Raw genomic sequence first — 13,172 nt, 5'->3', positions numbered from 1 at the left:
GCTGGAAAATGTGAGCCTTTAGAAGAAGCCTAAGTTTTGCTGACTAAGCTTAATTAATATTCAGTTTTAATTTGTTTTTGTTTTCTGAAGGTGGAAGATATCAACTAGAGATAAAAATTCCAGAAACATATCCATTTAATCCTCCTAAGGTAAGATCAACATTTTTTGTAAAAATAATTTATTTTTATCATTCTTAGTTATTTGTGTATGTACCCATTTGCTTTGCAATACCCATCTTCCTTTTTTGATTCTCCTCTAGAACTGTCTTTTCAAGGTAGAAATCATGCAGGATGTGTAACTGTATCCAATCAGAAATCCACTGATTATTCTTCAGAGTACAGATTGATAATTTCTGGGCAGTGGTTTATTGACCCTCTTGTAATTTCTTCTTGGCAAGATGCAGTTTTCGGATAGCTTCACTTGATGCAAAGGATATTGATTTCTGCCTGCTGCACCGTGGAACTGCTGAAGAAATGCTGTAATAGATAATTGTTTGTTCTTTTAATTCTTTAAACCCCATATACTATATTTGGTAAAGTCTTAGGTTTAACCTTCCAAGTTTTCTGTTAATAATTAAATACAGCTAGAGCTGCAGTTATTTTTATGACCTAAGGACCAATAGAAATAGTAGGGTTTTACTGCAGTTTTTCTGAAGGAGTGGATAAAATGTGTGCACAAGCATGGGAGAAGCGAGAACTGTGTTAAACTTACTTTGTATGCTTCTGCAGCTTGCTGCCCTTCACTTCTGCCACATCTTTTATGTGTCTTTCTGGTATTTTCAATTTGTGACTGTTTCCATCTCAAATAGTGCTCAGAATAGTGTTTACTCAAGCTGTGTGCAGCTGCAGTTGTATACTCCTGTAGTCTTGTTTGGTCCCTTTTTCAGTGGCTTATGATAAGCTAGCAGAATCCAGCATTGTCTTACAGCTGTCTCACAGCTTTTTGACCGGCTTTCTGTTTAAGTCTGAAAGATGTTTTTGGCTAAGAATGTGTCCTGAGTTGTGATTATTTTCACCCTGGTATGTAATAATGGGAAGGGACTGGGAAAGAGGAGGAGGGGAGCAGTGTCGGTAGCACTTAGCTCTTGTCCTTTGAGTGACTTCCTTGGGTCTGGAGTGAAAGACAGTAATTTCTTGTTCCTGAAACGTCTGTTGGTTTCAGTTCTTTCATCTGCATGTGTTCTGGTGGGAGCTAAAAATAAGAATGGCTGAAACCAGTCGTAGGTCTTGAAAGATAAGTCTGTGGACCATGGTTTAATTGCTGCTTCAGGGCTTGATGCTCATTTCTAAAGCTTATAGGTAGCTGTTAGAAACTCAGTGCACTGTAGCACAGTACTGCTTATTCTGGAATAGATGGTCTTGAATTGGAGGCCTTTTGGCTTGTATCTAGCCCCACCTTTCATCTGAAAGATTTCTTTATCTTGTTCAGAATGTGGTTTGACAGCCATTGTTAGCTTGCATTCTCCATGAGAAAATAGTATTTACATGTTGCCTTCTGGTGGTTTTTTGTGTTTTATGTTTACAGAGTTGAGCTAGTTAATAAGATGCTCAGCAGATGCGGGCTCTTAAATTCTGTCCTGGAAAGCAGAACTGTTATGGTCTCAGCTATTCATACACTGATTATTTTGACTTTATTATAGTCCTGTATGTACAGTGTTTTGCTGTAGTACTTGGCCAGTAGTGTGTTGGCTGCACTGATTTGCTTGCAGATCAGGGGCAAAAGTTGAGAAGGAGTCTGTGCTGTTCATAAAATGATTGGCAAGAGTTTGGAGTGAGGAGGTGGAGATGAGAAACACTGAAACAGGTCAAAGTCATTATAAGGCAGTTAAAAGCAACTGAAGAGGTTTGAAGAAAATTCAGTGGGCATCCATGGGTTTGCATACATTCCTTTCAGAGGACAGTTTGTATAGGAAAATGCTGATTCTAATTTTCTCAGCATCTTTCAAAAAGCCACTTTATGTATGCTTCAGGAGCATGAATACACTTTAGTGCTAAAACATGGACACGATCGATGAACAAGTGCTGGGACCAGGCCTTCCCAACAGCAAAGAAAAAATTGTAATTTAGGTTTGGGTTTGTTGAAGGTCATTGTGCAAGTGGATGGTAGGAGTGGATGTTTGTGGAAGATAAGCATCCACCAAAGAAATGTTTTTGACACTCCAGTAGCTACCAGCAATTCAGCTGACCAGTGAGATCCAATACCTGTGTCTAGGGTTCAAGGATCTGCCTTAACTGAGCAAACTTTCCAGCACTTAAGCTGACTTTTGACAATGCTGAAGATGTGTCTGCTTTTCACTATATGCTTGTGTTTAAACACTGGTACTACTGGAGGATATTTCTGAGTGGCTTTGTGTGATGTGAGGATGTGCCCATGTGACAATATATGGGAAAACAGCTGGGGATGATTTTGGCACACTCAATGGAGCAGTAGTCTGTTTCTGAGTAAAGCAAGACTGTGTGTAACAAATGGACTTGAAAACATGAGGCCTCCTGGAAAAGGTCGTATGATAGTCTTAGCTCTGTTTTTAGTTTCATCTTTCCTAAATCAGTGTTACTTCATTATATTAGAAATGGTACATTTTAAATATGTTTACTTCATATACTGCATGTAATAACCACTGCATTTTAAAATTTTCTTGTATTTTAGGTGCGGTTTATCACCAAAATATGGCATCCTAATATTAGCTCAGTTACTGGGGCCATTTGTTTGGATATTCTGAAAGATCAATGGTAAGATTCCATATAGGCTTAAATGTGCAAAAATCAAGTGTACCGCTGTCCTAGATGGAAAGCAGCAGCTCGTGTTGCTTTTCAATTTGTGTTTGTAATGTCATGTACTCTTAAAGCATAAAGTATTTCAGTATAGTATTTTATAATGAAATGGCTGGGAAGTAACTTTGGAAAGTATTGAGTAGATACTAACTGATGAATGAGCTTTTTTGCAGATCAGTGTGTGTGTGTTTCATTGTTGATGTTGTTTAGTTCTCCAGTAACAAGTACTACCTTCTGCCTTCTGAGCTCCTGAGCATCTCAGCCTCCTGAAATGAAAGCAGAAAAAATAAGTACTTCATTTTGACTTTTGGCTTGCACTTCCAAATAAAATTAGTTCTGAGAGAGCTAAAACAATATGTGGAAAACAGCTGGGAATTTAGGAGTGTAAAAGATAACAGGTGGACAATAGGAAGGGGAGAAGAGACTGCCATACTGGTTCTATCTCAGTTATGGTTAATAATACTTATGATTTGAACTTCTAAACTTTTGCCTTTTAGCTGCTGGTCAGTTGCTGACTGAGTTGTTACTGTTGTGTTAATTTAAAATGTTTTAATAGCCCAAACCCTTGGAATAAATCTGTCCAAACAGTAAGAGATGAACTCACTGTGTATCTTTTTCCCCAAGTGGTAAAATCTTCAAGCAGTATGAAATGTGTGCAACAGTGTTGTATCACTGATCTGATATCCAACGAAATAAAGGAAAGATGAATTTCACTCTTACACGTCTGTCCCAAAGAAATGGGACTGTAATTCCCAGCTAGGTAATATCACTGTCTAATTCACATAAGCTTCAAATGCTTGTAACTTCTCCAGCTTCATCAAGACTAGTATTGGCCAAGCAGGTGGTAGCAGGGTTTGGAAGAGAAACTCTAGAGCAGAAGGTTTGAGTTCAGGTCTTGCAGCTGACGCATGGGGTGTATACTTTTATTTTTACATGATGAGAAGTTTTGCTGTGCGTGTGGCAAAGTATGGTATAAATTAGCAAAATGAATTGTAAGAAGCATACATAATTATTACTTGTCTTCATTTTTTGGAACTGCTTGGTTTTTCTTACAATATTGTACTGTAGCCATATTTTAGGCAATAAAATCTTTCAGCATACATGGTGCATTGTGCAACTTAAAAATACACTGGCTTTAGCTATATATGTTGGCATCATCTCTTATAGTTATACTGGAGATTAATGGCTCTTCAGCTGTGCAAGTGCAGTTTCCTGAGAGATCATAAGGCACATCAGCGAAAAGGTGTTGGGCAGAGAGGTGGCAGGCTGGTTTCTCTACTGGAGGTTTTTTCTTTGGTAGGTTGGTTTTTGGCTTTGGCAAAATGACAGACTCTAGGGGATGTTCTTTACAGGCATCCTTTCACTGATTTGAACATAAGTCTCACTGGGAGAGCAGGTTTCTTTCATTTAAGGCAAAGTTTACATAGTGAGTATTTATTTCTAGAAGCAAAGGTGGTTAACAGGGGACCTTCATTGCAGTGTCATTAATACTGTCCTTGGAAGAATTTGTCCAAAATGCTGAAGTTCAGGGTCTTGGCTTTTTTCCTTCCATCTTTTGCTACTCCGTAATTCCCTGTCTGGTTGCATTACTCGCAGTACCTAGACTTGTGACTTCAAGTATCTTCAAGGCTAAATCTTTCTGTACTGAAACTCCTGAACACTTTTCTGTTTGTTTTTCAAAAATGACATCTGCCATTTTCTAATGAAAACTGAGGAAGAAGTCCTTAGCAGAGGTCTTCCTTATTTATCGTATTTTGAAATAAACCCAAAAGTCTATTAACAAATTAAAAAAAAAAAGAAAGTTCAGTTATCTTCATATTACTTTAATGTGTTCATGAATTAGTGTTTCCTGTGAATAAGGGTGGGTGTTCTTGCCTTTGTATCAGCAGACTGGGGTTCAGGAGACCACATTTGTTTGCATTTCTGGAACAGGTCTTCTGTTCTTTCAGCAATGCCCAATGCTATGACTTGAAAAATTCTCACAGTTCAGTCTTATCCTAAAGCTGCTGCTTTAGGAGTTGAGCAGTTAATAGCTTTCAGGTGAGTTTTTGACCTTGTCAGTTGCTGGTGAAACTTTAAAACAAACAAATGGAAAAACAACAACAACAAAAACGTAAAATATCAAAGACAGTGGGCAACCATTAAGGCCCAAAGAAATAATGAACTGAAATTTGGAAAGGAAGGAGAGGAGATTTGATTTGTGCTCTTGTAATCTTTGGAAGCTAGATCTTGCATAGATCTATTAATCTGCATCTGCCAATAAAGAGAATGTTCTTACCTTCCCTCACCAAGATGTATTCAAAATGGGGATATTTGAAGAGGATCTTGCCTTATGTGTAATAAGCTGTCTGGTACAAGGAGCACTGATATCATACCATTTGTGTATTGCTGATAATGCAGTGATAATCATATATGTGGTGAGTGCAAATACAGCTATTATCATGTATTTGAACAGTTAAAACATCTCTCCCCTACTCTCCCAACCCATGGTAACAGTCTTCTATTCTAATAAGCGTGGTTGAGATATTGTTATGTATATTGGCAGGAGCTTTTATCAGCTTGCAAAGTAATGCCTTCAGATCATTTAATGAGTTTAATGAAATCTTCTCTGCAATATATGCTTGATACTGACATTTCTCTGCAGCTGTGGATTTTTGTGTTTAGATGTGTAAATACCAGTTACGGCAGTTTGTTTGCAAAACTACTGTTGTTTACCAGTAGAATTAAAATGGGGATGTGATTTTATAGAAAGAATACCATTTATGCTGGTCTGATCTGACTCTTTTGTGGTTTCACTTAATTGTAGCTTGCACTTATCTTTCAGGCTAGTATTCTATCCCTGAATTTTATTCTTAAATATAAGTTGTATCCAATACTTCCAACTGAAACCTGAGAGCTAAATTATCTGGAAGCTTTTCTGTGTGAATCCCTTGAGCAGTGATTTTTTCAAGCAGACATGTTGTGGTTATGTACGTTGCTACAAAAAACTTTTAGCTGTTATGGTTTTGACAAGTGATATAAAAATGAATCATAAGAATATTTTTTTGGTAGTGGCTGTACTGGAGCATTCAACCTTCAGTTTTAGTTGATAAGCAAAATCATTATAAGAGATAATATAACTTTAATAGGTTCATAAGCAACAACCAGCAAGTAATCATTTGGGCATCTAAATCTGCTGGAGTTTGCTCAGTTCGTTGGAGGGACACTAAGCCTTTTCAGAGCTTTGAAAAAATAGGCAGTGAATATTAATACTGCTTGAAGGAACTCTGCAGTAAGCCTGCCACTTCCCCCCATCCCAATGTCGATGTCACTCCATCCAGTCTTGTATTTCTCCTCTAAATAGAGACTGTGCAACAGGCTTCCACTCAAAGGCCTCATTCATTTCTTTTCCCCTTCCAAATTCGTAAACCTCTGGTACAAATTCTTTTCTCCAGGGTTAACAAGTTTAGTTATTCTACAAATCAAATAAATACTGCAGATTATTTAATAGTAATAATAATAATAATAAATGTTTCCAGTAGCTATGCCTGGTTGACAGACTGGAACAGCAATCTGCTGGCTGCAGCTGTTCCTGCTGTTCTGCTGGGTTGCTCTCAGAGGTGGAGTACCAGAGAGACTGTTTTCAAAGAGGAATGTACAGAACATAAATAAAATCTTCCTTAATAGAAAATTACTTAGCCTTTAAAGATGATGTGGGGAGAGGGAGAGTGCTTCGTAATCCTCTTAGGACTCTTTCAGCTCATCAAAAGGTAGGAGATTTCTTACCTCAGGCATGCTGAGCACAACTGGGTTGGCATGTCTTTCAATATTATCATTGTATTCATCCCCAGCTAAGGCTGATTATTTCTAATGGAAATGCCCCCAAGATGTTAAACAAAAAAAAAAAGTGCACGTTTGCATATCCATCAGCATCCAGGTTTTCCTTAGCAGAGTGCTTCCCTGCACTATCCTTGTACGTTTACCAAGTGCCATGCCATCAGAAAGCCTGCTTGGGGGATAGGAGTTGCAAGGTGGGGATTGTAAGTTCTCATTTCCCACCCGTTTGTAGATTCCAAGATAGCAGGCCGGCCTAGAGGCTTGGAGCATTTTGGGATAGAGCCAAAGGTTATAGTGAAGTTGAAGAGGTCCTGAAGTCTTGATACAAAGCAAATAGAAGACTGGGGTGCAAGAGGCTTACCTGCACCAGGTAACTGCCTGCTTTTTATTTATAATTGGTAAGACTTCAGGTGGATCTGTGTACCTGCTCTGAGCGCTGTATTCTAGGGAAGATGGGAACCATAGGAAAAACCCAGAGTAAATAACAGGCATGCTGGCCTAAGCAAATATGACCTATGAAAGATTAGCTATTTTAGCATGCCAATCAGCAAATGCAGTGAGTAGCAGTGGGCAATGCAGTGAGTAGCAGTGGGCAAATGCAGTGAGTAGCTTTTCTGAGAAACTTATGAGGCAAAGATATCAGACAAAAGTCTGTCAGGAGTGACAGAATACTCTGCCTCTGGCAAAGAGGAGGGGAGGGAGTTAAAACCCAAGCCTGCAGCTTCCATTGCTAAAAGGAATTGCTTGAATTTGATGATAGGTTGAGTTAGAAATCCACACCTAGAAATGAGCTTCAGGTGTAAGAAGAGATCAAAGTATTTTGTTCAAAATTGTATTCCTGAAAAATAGGCTGCTGATGAACTGGAAAATGTGGAAAACCTCTTTCTTTTGGAAGTTGGTTTTAAAGAAAATCCTCAACTTTTCTTGCAGCACGTTCTTGTCCAGCTTCTGGGGAGGTGATGCTGGGTGTGTGTTTTGTTTGTTCTGCGCCACTCTCAGCCTGCTTTTCTCCAGAACTGATGATGACACTTGTTTCTGCTTTTTGCTAATGAAGAACAGGTCCTGCTGCTTTTTTCTGATGCCTGTGAATGTAATTCTGAGCAGTCATTTCTGTTCACTTTATTATCCCAGAAGTAGGCAATAGGAAGAAGATGGCTTTTTTTTTTTTTTAAGGAAATTGGAGAATGAGAATCTATTTTTAGCTGTCCTTCCAGTTTCTTCTGGGAATTTTAATTTGCTTCTGAAAAAATTAAGCCTCATCTACATAGAAAATAAAGACTTTTGGCCTTTTGATCAGGAAAGCTAATTCATGTCCTAAAGGTAGGAAATGTTGAGTATATGATAGTTACAGTAAATGTCAGATTTTTTTTTACCTTTAACCACAAACCTGATTTTCCTTCCATTTAAAAAAAAAAAAAGCGTGCGTGTATTCATACATTATTAAAAGCTAAAACTGTAGCTGGTTTTCTTTTATAACTTAAAAATATTTCTTCAGGTGCTTGTGTCAAATGAAGGCTGTCGTATGCATGAGATGAAGAAGCCATTTTGAGGAATGAAAGTAAATTGTAAACTACATTTTAAAACCTTTTAACGTATATAGCTAACCCAGTCATGTCTTTAATTTTTAGAGTGAGTTCTGAGACTTGTTAGTCATCTGTATATCCATACAAATGAAGTATTTATTTTTCTTATCCATTTTGAAATTGGGGTGTCAGAAGTTCAGGTCCCAAGATGCTCCATATCAGTCTACAAACAAGAGATGAGTCTAGAAAGCCAGAGCCAGCAGGGGCCACGCTGGGACTCATGCTCTGTTTCTCCATGGCACCTCTTGTCCTCGGTAGCACCCCTGCTGGGCTGTTCTTTCTGCTCCTAGAAGGTACAGTGTAAATGAAAGTAAATTGCTTGTAAAAGCAGCATGTGGGGTCAGAACTCCGTTCACGAGTCCTGTCTAGTGCAGTTTAAATAATGGTAGTATTTTCAAACACCTGAAGTAGAAGGATTTCTGTGAGACAAAGTTTGGAACAGCTTTTTTTTGGTGAGTGTAATTACAGTGTCAGTTAGAGTTGATAGTTCATGTTAAGTGTCTCTCCCCAGAACAAATAATCCTAGACGGTGTAGTAAAACAACATAACTGAGAGAAAAAAACCTTGGGTTAATAGCATGTGTAGTGGCTGTGGTAGCTTCTGAAATTCCCTGCAAGAAGATGGAATTGGTTACATCCATTTGAGCGTAGAAAGGTGAGAAAGTTTGGTGGTTTGTCCGTTGACACCTGGGTGCCAGAGAAGTCAATACATTGCATCAAGAGTCATTTAGCATTAGCAGTTATCCAGTGGGTTGTGCCAGCAATGTATGTGTTGGGCAGGTTAATTTCAAAATGGTCTCAGAGATGGCAGAGAAGAGGAAGATTGTAAGAGTAGAATAGCACAGGTGCATGTAATGCAAAAATACTTCAATTCTTTATTCAGGGTCTTTCTTCTCGTGTGTGTGATTTAGGTATGGAAGAGCAAGATGGTTTGTATTCAGAGTTTACTGAGTTAGCTAGGATCTCTTCATGCAGCTGAGGCTGCATTTCAGTTACTATGTGTTCTTATTGGATTAAGTATCCTTCTAGTTAATCCCCTGCTTTATAATTTAAAGAAGCATTCAGCTAGGAAGCTGAAATACTTGATTTCTTAGAATACAGATCTTCTAAAAGTGTTAGGGGTTTTTCAGTTTTTTTGGGTTACATTTTGAAGAGTTAAGTGTACGAAGCTGAGTGCTTGAGGGGACTTGAAGCTGATGCAGCAGTTAGAATGAGACAATGTGTGCTAATTAAAATCTCTATCACATGGGATGCTTCTTCTCACTTGCATTTTGATGTGGAACATTACGCTGTGAAATCTCAGTGATTATCAAGTTGTGTTTTTTTTTTTTAACTTTCTAGGAAAAATATTTAAGAATTTGACATAATTAGGGAAGTATGCCTAATTGGACTGGTTAGCAACATAAGGGGAAAACCTTACATGCGTGCAGCTAGGAATATAATACTCGAGTGTCACAGATGTACCTCTGACACCTTACCAGCATAGGTGCACCAGATCTGCCATACCTCAAGACAGTGCGTCAGTACTGGAAAAGAGCCAAGCTTCTGAAATCTGACACTGGAAATACGAAAAGAAACAGACAGCAATTCTATCTGGACCAACAGATGAAATTCCTCTCTACCCATTGTAACAAACTCACTGCATTTACTTCCAGCCTTCTGGAAAAGGAGAAGCTACTTTCTGTTAATTAATACTTGTGTTGACTGATTATGCTTTTTTCACAACGTTCCTTTAGTCTAACTCAAATCTAAAATGTTGCATTTTTCCACTTCCACTGCCTCAATACTAGTAAAAGGTTGAATAGTTTTGTGTATTACCTTGAAGATCTGTCTGTGCCGGCAGCACAACTGAGTCTGCTGAACCGCTCAGCACAGCAGGGTCCTGATGTGGTTGCCAACGTGTGCCAGCTGGAATGGTAGATCAGAGAATGGTGTTCATGATCAAAATCTATTAAATTGTACATTTGAAATGTTACAACTCTACAGATTAGTGTGCAAATAATGATTTCATACCTTTTCTCTGAGTGATGATTGACTGTAGATACATGCCTAGTTTTCCCTTTTAAGAGTGATTGAAGTATCTTATTCTTGATAAACGTTGAGATGAAGGTAAATGATGAACTCTTAGGAGATAGGTGGTTTAGACTCCAGAGCCACATTGTGTTCAACAAACGTCTTTCAGAAATGCCTTTAGAGCACCATCGTTTCTACAGAAATTTCTTCTTACACTGTATGGAATTCTATCCCAGCTGAAACCAGGGCGACTGGTTAAAACTGTCAGTAGTATATCATGTTGGAATGAGAGGAAGTCGGGAGAGTACCTTCAGTTGCATGCTTCTGTAATTGTCCAATCTTTTTTTGCTGTGGTAGTGATTCACTATGTAAATTGTTAACTTTTTGGGGGGGAAGAAATGTAAAGTGATGCAATGCAAAAGATGTCAAATGTGTAAAATTCCTTATCTGGTGTAAGAATTTTAAATATAGGTCACTGTTTCTGTATATGTTATTTTCTTACAAAGAGTGCCAGCAGAGGGAGCACGTGTTGGCTGACAGTTTGGTACCCAGAGATTGAGCAAGGTGCTGTTATGGGTAGTAATGAAGGACAACACAAACTTCAAGCTAACTTCTTTTTTTGAGCAAGTGAAATTAATTCTGTTATGTGGGTAAGATCAGTTGTGTAGGTCAAAGGTTCTTATCCACATACTTAAAGCGTTGTTAATGACCAAGTCCCCATTTAAAAGCTCACTTCAATTAAACTGTGTTTTAATACCTCTAAACTGTACTAGTTCAAGATTCTAACTTCTAGATTTAAAATATCTCTATATATTCTCATATCCCTTGTTTTATGACTCTAGCAGCAGAGGTGTCTATAGGTGTGGGATTTGGTAAAGTCATTTTCAAATTCTAATTTCAGGGCAGCAGCAATGACTCTAAGAACAGTGTTGTTATCTCTGCAAGCATTGTTGGCTGCTGCAGAACCAGACGATCCACAAGACGCAGTAGTGGCAAACCAGGTAAGAGGCTCAGTTGACTGAATTGCTAGCATTTCTGTAACCTTCATTAACTCAAACTGAGTTTGGAACCTTGGAGTCAAAGATTTTTCAATCACCTATTTGAAAATTGCTTTACAGTAGGTGCGAGTTACTACAGTGTTCTGTTCTTTACTCTTTGGATTCCAAAGTAAATAGCAGTTACTGTGCAGTGTGAAAAGATGTATTTCTTGTTGGTCCCTTATTTAGCTTGTAAGAAATGTCAGGAGGTAACTGTGCATAGTAAAATGGATTCCAACATAACTTTCCTTTTAAACTTTCCTTTCAGGCTGCCTGGTCTGGTGGTTGGTGACCCTGCACATAGCAGGGGGGTTGAAACTAGATGATCATTGTGCTTCTTTTCAACCCAGGCCTTTCTATGATTCTATGAAAATCTAAGACTTATGTAAACATTTGTTTTTATACTGAAACAAGTTATAACCTGTTTATTGGTTTTGAATTGGCTTGTAGCTCCTCTTCTAGATTAGTATGAATGCTGCTGAGTGTTGATTTGTTAAAAACAAAAATCTTAGGATTAAATGCTACAAGTCACTACCCATGAGGCACATTTAATCTAAATGGAGCATTCTGTATTTTATCTTTGTAAGTACTTGAGTTAACTATTTTAGTCTAGTTGAATATGTATTAATGGAATTCTAATGTAATCAGCAAGGTTTGTTATTCTTCAGACAGTAGCAACAATTTATAAAAAAGAAAAATAGCTGGTGCTATTTAAAATGTTGATTGAAGATAGGAACAATCTTTCCACATCTTTAATCATTTGACAGTTTTCAGTAAAATCCCAAGTATGCATGTATTTTTCCTTTTTTCTTTGGGGGGAAAGGAGGGGGGAGAAAGAGAGAGAGAGAGAGAGAGAGAGAGAGAGAAGGCTTTGCTTTGTATTTGATGATAATAAGGATATATTTCAGTAACAAAAAAAACTCAAGCAAGTAAAAAGTTGTTCCAGCATCAGTCTCATCTATATCTCCTGTAAGTCAGCACACTCCAGGAAAGGGTAAGAAGTGTGTACTCCTTTCTCCTACAATAAAGTCTAGTCTATGTAGGGTGATAGTTAATCAGTTTATCAAAGCTGCCTGGTTTTAGAGAGAAACGTGGAGAACAGAGGAAACTCATTTTGTCCGTTGGTGGAAAAGCTGTTTTACATTTTCCTTTTTTACAAAGAACAAAAATAGAGCTTCCTATTCTGCTGCTGAAAGTCAAATTCCAACAATCTCATAGAAACACTTCAGCTGGAAATTATTTTCCCTCAGATAGAAAACTTCATGAAACTTCCTGGACTCTGGATTGCAGTTTTCCAGGTGGCCTTTGGGGATGTGTCTGGTGGGACTGTGGCACTGTGGTGTAGGGAAGATTCAGTTCCTCCCCTGCAGATACCTATGTGAAGGGCCAATCTGCTGTGCCAGCAGGTTGGCCTTTAGTTACACACATGTATGTAAGTAGAAAGTTGTTAAAATTCCTCTGAGAAAGGTGAAGGTTAACATCCAGTTCTTCCACATAATGGCGCACGGTCTTTGTTTTTTCCAGGTAACTTGTCTTGTCCCAACCTGTTGTTCCCTCTACTATCCCCAAAAATCTTCTTGAAAACAAAATCTAATAAGGAATTATTTATCCTAAATGCTCATTCTTTGTTTTACTTTGCTAATTTACGTAATTATTTGTTAGATGAGGTACAAGGTAGTATTTTCCTATACATGTTTCGGCTGAATTCCAGGATGAACACAGTGTTCTTCTGCTCAGATAATGGCAGTGTTTTCAGGTACCTGCCATCTTCAGACACTGTCCGGTGCCAAAACTACTTCATCATACTTGACTAGTTGCAGCTGGTTTTTAAGTACAGCAGCATAATTGACTGATTCCCAAAACAGAAACATCAGTAAGAGATTCTTGTGTGCTTTTCAATTCAGTGAGAAGCCAGATTATTTACAGATACCTAAGTAAAGGAGTTTTATTTAT

At 38.1% G+C, this 13,172-nt stretch overlaps 1 protein-coding gene across 3 annotated transcripts in view; it reads left to right on the top strand.

Annotated features, from left to right (window-relative positions):
• UBE2K (ubiquitin conjugating enzyme E2 K) overlaps nt 1–13,172 on the top strand; it is a 34,954-nt gene that overhangs the window by 19,491 nt on the left and 2,291 nt on the right. For all 3 annotated transcript variants that reach the window (XM_085223291.1, XM_085223292.1, XM_019614897.3), the window contains 3 exons: nt 91–149; nt 2,647–2,729; nt 11,084–11,183. In XM_085223291.1, the coding sequence (XP_085079417.1) occupies nt 91–149; nt 2,647–2,729; nt 11,084–11,183 (242 nt within the window). The remainder of the gene's footprint in view (nt 1–90; nt 150–2,646; nt 2,730–11,083; nt 11,184–13,172) is intronic.

This window comes from Meleagris gallopavo, chromosome 4 (genome assembly GCF_905368555.1).
Source record: "Meleagris gallopavo chromosome 4, MGAL_WU_HG_1.1, whole genome shotgun sequence".
Lineage (NCBI taxonomy): Eukaryota > Metazoa > Chordata > Aves > Galliformes > Phasianidae > Meleagris > Meleagris gallopavo.
The sequence above is the reverse complement of the archived record's forward strand: the minus strand, read 5'-3'. Positions and strand labels throughout refer to the sequence as shown.